The sequence below is a fragment of the Lupinus angustifolius genome, chromosome LG03 (assembly GCF_001865875.1).
Source record: "Lupinus angustifolius cultivar Tanjil chromosome LG03, LupAngTanjil_v1.0, whole genome shotgun sequence".
NCBI classification, from domain to species: domain Eukaryota; kingdom Viridiplantae; phylum Streptophyta; class Magnoliopsida; order Fabales; family Fabaceae; genus Lupinus; species Lupinus angustifolius.
In genome coordinates, this window is record NC_032011.1 from 9,103,749 (window position 1) to 9,111,353 (window position 7,605).

General features: G+C 29.7%; 1 protein-coding gene across 1 annotated transcript; it reads left to right on the top strand.

The window, feature by feature from the left end:
- On the top strand, positions 590–1,301 carry LOC109342566 (zinc finger A20 and AN1 domain-containing stress-associated protein 5-like). The gene is made up of 2 exons (XM_019580527.1): positions 590–1,084; positions 1,187–1,301. Exon 1 carries the CDS (start codon positions 664–666, stop codon positions 1,075–1,077), a length of 414 nt encoding a protein of 137 aa, XP_019436072.1. The 5' UTR covers positions 590–663; the 3' UTR covers positions 1,078–1,084; positions 1,187–1,301.

Below are 7,605 nucleotides of genomic sequence, written 5' to 3' on the forward strand. Positions count from 1 at the left end.
TCTCTCTATTGCTTTGTTCGTCTCTCTTCCTGTCAGAATTCCAAAAGTAAGGTGAAAAAACATATTTCACATCTTAGTAGTCCTTGTTAGAAAAATCCAATAATTTAGATTTATCAACTAATTCAAACATTTGAATGAATTTTTTGTAGAATTGATGTGTAAGATATGGAATAGGTTTTTTTTCACCCGTCTTAAAAAAAATAGATCCATCCCCACAAGAATTAAATTAGCTTATATTGAACTAGTTTTTTTTCACCCGTCTACATATTTTCAAACCATTTCATGTGCCACTTTACCATTATTTCAAAAAAAATATATAAAGAATTGGAGTACTTTTTTTAAAGAAAAGTATTACTTAATAATATAATTAAATAGACCTAAGCGGGTAAAAATAACTTTCTATCTCCAACATGATTGAATTGTGATCATGCACTCACATGAACACGTCAGAAACCAGTCTAACAAGAAAGGGAGAGAGAAGAGAGAGACCCACTTGGACAAATTGGTAATTCCGAAGGAGATCAAAAATGAAATTTATTATTATATCTTAACAAATAAAAATATATCATATTAATTAAAAAAAATATTTAATATCACCATTCTTCTCATCTTCCTCTCTCTCAACCCAAACTTTTCTACAACAATCACCTTAGATTAATTATTATGGCTCAGAAAACAGAAAAAGAAGAAACCGATAACATGTGCCAAAACTGCTTCCCCGCCATAACAACAACCACCTCTTCCACCGCAATATCACCTCCTTCTACATTACACACCGGAAACATCACCTCCTCTCGTTCCCTGAAGAGATCTTACACGGAGGCCACGCAGCAAGTGGGTCCTCCTAGTCCCGATGAAACGATGTCGTTTGAGGCGAAGCGTATCGTGAACCGGTGTTCCGGTTGTCGGAGGAGGGTTGGGCTTATCGGATTCCGATGTCGGTGCGGCGACCTTTTCTGCTCCGAGCATCGGTACTCTGATCGCCATGAATGTAGCTATGATTACAAAGCTGCTGGTAAAGAAGCTATTGCTAGGGAGAATCCTTTGATCAGAGCTGCTAAGATCGTTAAGGTTTGAATCTGAATAAGAAAAGAAGGAGACTATGTGTCCTATTCCCTATCCCAATTCTGTTTAGCTTGGGGGACAGAGAATAAGATAATATTGGAGACAAGTTATCTGTGACCGGTAAGAAGAATGTGGAAGAGATCACATCATGAATATCGTTGACCAGTTTCTGTTCTTAGATTGGATTTCGGTCGAGTGTCTAATTTTTTATTTTATTTTATTTCAGATTATATATATAAAACGTTAGCTTAAAAGTTAAGACAGTTTCAAGAGAGCTTTGTGTGAGGTTAGAGAGAGATGTTGTCTTTTTATTTTTCTTCTGTTTTGGAATAGTAAATCATTGTAATTTTCGATCTGTCAAGGAAGTTCATTTTTATTTTTTCGGACAGTGGACATACATATCCTTGTCGTGTCCGGTGATTAAGATTATGTTCAGGGTTCTGAATGATTGTTATCTACTATCTTAATAAAAATTAAAATGCTAATGTTATTACTCTTATAGCATTTTACATTATTGACACTTTGATTATAATATGGCATATCTATCTTTACATTTACTTTGTTTCTGTAAAAAAAAATTAATAATAATGTAATTACTTTATTTAATATTTGCAGGAGGCTCATTATTATATCAACAGCCTTTTACGAATAACAAGGGCTTCATCTATTCATGTTATTATTATTACTTTGGACATTGAATTTAAGTTGATTTGAATTTCAACTTTCATACTCTTCATTTCCACAACCTTCTAACTCTTCATTTTCTCCTTCAGATCTATTCTCTCTTCTTCCTCATATTTCTTATCAGCCATATATTACCCTTTCCAACTATCAATTGAAGGTAATATTTTATTCTTCAGTTTCACTTCTTAAAATACAAAAACTCATATTCCTCGTCTCTACTCAGTTTTTGGTATTACCAAAAGTGGTCCAAGTGAAATATGGATTTACATTCCTTTCATTGTTGAAAAGTATGAAGAGGTTCCTACTAGAATGAAGGTTTCCATTTTTTGGCCTATATTTTTTCTCAAAAAACATGCACTTTACTACTTTCTCTACGTTTGCATATAACATCCTTTTTCATTTTTTTCTTAAAAATAATCTCATTATTTTTCTTAAAAGTATGAACTTTTTGACATTGTGTGTTTTTGGACTGTACATTTTTTATGTTTTCTGTAAAAATCAGGTCTTTACTATTTTGTTAATGATTATTTTACCAAAAAACATTTTCAACTCATATTCATTTTTTTGTTAAAGACGTTGCCTTTGTTCTTGATCTTAAGTATGTTCAGCCAAATAAGCTGAAAACCAGGTTTAGGTCATCACCTTTAGTAAAAATGTGCCCTTTACTATCATCACTTCACTACTGAAATGAAGCTTTGTGAGACCATTTTTCTATTCATTTTTCTTTTTGAAGCTTTACTATTCATTTTTCTTAAGACCATTTTTAGTCACTACAAAACTAGTTTTTTTATAAATTTTTTGATAATTACTTTGCTGAAAAACAGTTTCAGTTCAATAGTGATATGTTTTTGTGAAAGATGTAACATTTGATATTCATCTTAACTATGTTCATCCAAATAAGCTAAAAATCAGGTTTAGGTCACCACTTTCAGTAAAGATGTGCTCTTTACTATCTTCACTTTACTATTGAAATGAAGCTTTTTGTGTATTTTTTAGTTAGACATTACATTTTCATTCAACCTTATTTACTATATTTTTATGAGTCCTTATTTTGTGCAATTTTAGTAAATAAAGCTTACAAAATGATACTTTAGTGAAATGATAATTTACTTCATTTTTATGAGTCCTTACAAAATGATACGTTGACCTCATCTTCATATGGATTACTTGGTGGTGGTAGCACTTGCATTCTTGGACTCCAAATATCACATTATAAGTCTCTTATTAAGCTTTATTGAATTCATGATCTAGATTCTTATATTATGTGTATGAGTTGATTTTTTTATTTTATTATTGCAAATGTTTGTTTCAGTTTTCTTAAATCTCATATTATCATTAGTACACCACAACTGTCATTATATGTCTTCTTATGTGTTTGAGTCAGTTATATTTTTGTACTAAGCATATATATATATATATATATATGTATTTAAGTTAAAGTATAATGTACAATATATATTTATTTTTTAACCATGTTCAATTCCATATATAGTTTGATGAATACTTCAATCTAAACATTCAAGAAGCTAATCAAACATTAAGAGCTTTCATATGGAAGGTTTGCAATTTTTTTTTGATAAAAATGATCTTTTTTGCAATTTTTAGTTCAATATCATCAAATCCTATAACTTCTAATTATTTGTCTGCGCAGAGTTAAAGAGATATAACACTATTTCTAACATCTCACTAAGTGCATGAGTCATTGTCTCATCCAGTTTCACAAGCTCACAAATTAAATGCACTCATTTTTTCATTGCTACATTAATGATATAAGTTTGGACAAGTTAGTCTCATCTTTAGTCATGAGTGAAGCTATAGCTATAGATTAGCTGGGTGGCACAAAGAACAAGTGGAAATGACCTCTTATGCAATATACTTATGAGAAGTTAAAATATTCAATTTGTATATTAAATATACTTTGGGAAGTTGAAATGTTCAATTTGTAGATCAATAATAAACTCATTCATGATATATAATAAATAGTATTTTGTTGTGCACCCATAAAAGTAATTTCTCACGTTGTACCTGTAATGAATTCATTCAGTTTGACTACATAAAAAGAGTACATGGCTGTCAAACATACTAATTTCGAATTTTATACCTCAACTGACCAAAAGCCATTTTATAATAGCCAATGCCATATTTCAAAAATAATATATTGCAATTCCACTTTAAAATCTAGAAGTTATTAACTAACAAAAGAAAATACACAACCAACATACCACGCTAAAAACAATTTAGTTGTTGGAGGGTTGTTTGCCCAAGAAAAAATTCAGTTTCTCTCACAAAATGAATTATTTATTCAATAGAAGCAATACTTACATGTTTAGTTTTCCACCACATTATGAATTATGAAATTATAATAAAAATTTAATTAAAAATAGATTTATTTATATGCGAGTACTCACGCTGCGGGTATTATAAAATATGTTCCCACCCATAAGCTACTTTTGCGGATACCCGTTGCGAACATTTTCATCTATAGCCACGAGTCGAGTTTTTTGTCATCCCCATAACTAGCTGCAACAAGAAAAATGTCATCGACAAAAAAAAAAATTACCAAAATCATTGACAATTTTAACTCTTCCAAAGAATATGCATCTACAAAATCATGACAATGCAACAAAAACCAAGCAATTCTTTGAATGAATATTGAAGGGGAGATGGAAAATTATTGAAGACTAATGATAGTTGTTCTAAAGTTGATATTTCGGAAAAAAATTATTCTCGAATTTAATAATTCAATTGATGTCATAGTCTAGATCCATCCAAATCTACAACATCCCTATAAGGACAACCAATTTCCTCAAGCTAAGATAATACTTGCATAACAATCAAATCAATGAATATGTTCTAACTATAATTTCAAGTGAATTTTTTTAGTTACCTTTAAATTTATATTATGTTCGATATAATATATTTATTAAAGTTATACTGATAAATATTCTAATGTACAATATAAGTGGTGAAAATGCATATCTAAGTTTAGACCCAATTGATGTCTGAAAATGTAATGATGCAAGATTGAATGTTACTAAAAGTCAGGGTTATATTTAACTAGACTAATATTTTGTCATGATCAATTATATGTAACTATTTCAAGAGTTCAAAGAAAAAATGATTAAATATATTGATATATAATAAGCATGGTCCGCCACTAAAAACAACAACAGATGTAGTTTATAAAGTTTTCCAAAATCTCTAATATGTATTCTTCAATTTATTTTACATTATCTTTCAATTTTTTATTCTTAATAATTCTTTATTTATTTAATATAATATGTTGAATAATATTTTATTAGTCGACAACTCTATATCAACAATTAAATACATAACATCATTTTTTATGAAGTAACATTCAATAACATTTTCACTAAAATTTATACTTTCATTTTTAAATAAATTCGTACAAAGTACATTATCACATGTGGGAACACACCGTATCCTATTAGTACTTTTAAAATGAATTGACAAATTTGGTGCTGAATGGAAAAATCTTCCTCACGATTTTGGAATATGTTTGGTTAGAAGATAAACATGTCCAAATTTCATCAGCATATTTTCTTGCTATATCCCAAAAGAAAAAAGACAAACTAAGATTAGATATCCACTGCTAAGATTTAACGACATGCTTTCGTCCTTTGTGATTATTTTGTTAAGAAATGAAAATAAATTCATGAAAAAATACTAAATACTTTTTAAATTTTGGATTCTACTAGTTTTAAGTTTGAAATATTAATTTTTTCCTTGTAATTTCTATTTTTTTAATGTGACGGTGATTGTTAAGTATAGGAGTATGAGTGATACTTCTCTTAAATAATGAAGAGAGGAGTTTTCATTTTAAGAGTATAAAGGAGTAAAATTGTACTCACAATGTTGTAAATTCTATTTTCAATAGGTTAGGATCATCTCCACAAGTACATAAAAAATTAAAAAAAAATATAATTTCCAATAATATATTTAACCTTCTAATTATAATAAAATGATAACATTATCAATAAAAACTAAGGAAAATTATATATACTCATATATCTATTAATCAATCGAGAGGTTCATTGTTCTTTTCTCAATGACAATGATGACTGAAATATGTATGGGGTCTACCTGATTTGACATGTAAGGAAATATTGTGGAACGAATGATATCGTGAGTTCATGGTCGACATATTGCGGCATGCCTAATTCTTTTGTTTTTTGTGACCTGCAGTTGCCTTTTAGAACCCAATAGGTTGTTGCCAGGTGTTTTTAGCATAAAGGTCTAGGATGTTTACCAAGTTGGAACTTGAACATTTTCTGTCTTTCTATTTTTAAATTAAAATGAATTAACAAATTTTATTTTGTAAATGCTAAAAGATAGTCTTATCGTTTGAGACTCCATAGTAATAAAAAGGAAAATGATTATTTCATTTAAATTTTAAGGATAAAAATGTAATCATATTTTAAATAAAAAGAACACAAATGTCAATATATATTATTTTTCTTTTGGTATTTGACTATACTCCCCTCTCCAATAAATGAGAGGAGTCTCACTCAATTTTATCATGTCTTTTTTTTTTAAATAAAATTCTTACAAAAAGGATAAGTCAACGTTCCTTGCTTATAATTAATATAAAAAGAAGATAGGCAGGCCGGTCAAAACAAAAAAAAAGCAACGGGCTCTCCGCTCCTAGTAACTAAGTAGTGCTATTCTGTCCTCCGGGGGACTCCACCAACACCAAGAGGTTCTTTCTCTCACGTAATTTCGCCCGCCCGTTCCACTTCCGTGCCGGAGGAAATGGGATTCGAACCCATGATACAATCTTATTGTATGTCGATTTAGCAAACCAATGCCTTAAGCCACTCAGCCATACCTCCAAGTTGTTGATCGGAATTTTATGTGCGGTTGGGCAATAGATTAAAGACCTATTTAAATACTTAAAAAAATTGAGTATACCATTTTAATCTTTGTAAATTTGAAAAATCTAAAATGATGTCTATAAAAACTCAATGTGGATCAAACTGATCCTTTTTAGCCTCTTTTATGATTATTAGCAGAGACTATTTTGAATCACATTTCTAATTTCTAAGTATTAATTTTGATTTTTACTTTTTCCTCGATAAAAGTGATACAATTGAACATTTATACTGACCAAATTGAATATTTACTATTGATTTTATTTGTTTGTGTTTCTTTTTATCTAGTGATTTCTCATTTGTTAAATTAAAGCGATTTTTATTAGTAAGACGTTGGTTTATTTGTGTAAAGCTTCGTTAGATTTTCAAGAAGATCACAAGGTTATGAGTTCGATTCTTATGATAGATATTTGTTGGAAGGGACAACCACACACCTCTGAAAAATTAGTTCTTATCCATTGGATGAGAGAATACCTTGCTAATACCAAAAACTTTTGAAGGGATTTTTGAATTGCCATAGAGAAAGTAAATAAAATTTTAGCTCAAAAAAAGGAAAAGTTGAGATTTGCTTTTCGCTGTGGGAATGGAGGTTGTCATAGTCGTAGGACTATTGTTCATGGTGGGTGAGAATTAATGGTTGGGGCTTGTGAAGCATAGGGTGTCAAATAAGTTGGAGAATGCTTTTCCACTATTCTTATATTCTGAAATTCATATAGTTGGAAAATCCTTAGTGTTTGTTTGTGAGTTAGATTTTAGAGGATAATGAAATGAAAGAGAAGACGTAAGAGCCATGAAATATATTTGTGAGATTACTCTTAAGTCTTTCATTTTCCTTCATTTCCCTCCAAAATCAAACTCGTAAATAGACCCTTAGTAGAAAGATCTTGTTAAGCATGTGTAATGATCAATATCTATTATGCCCAGAGAATTGTTTAGAGTATAAAATCTATACATTAATACTATA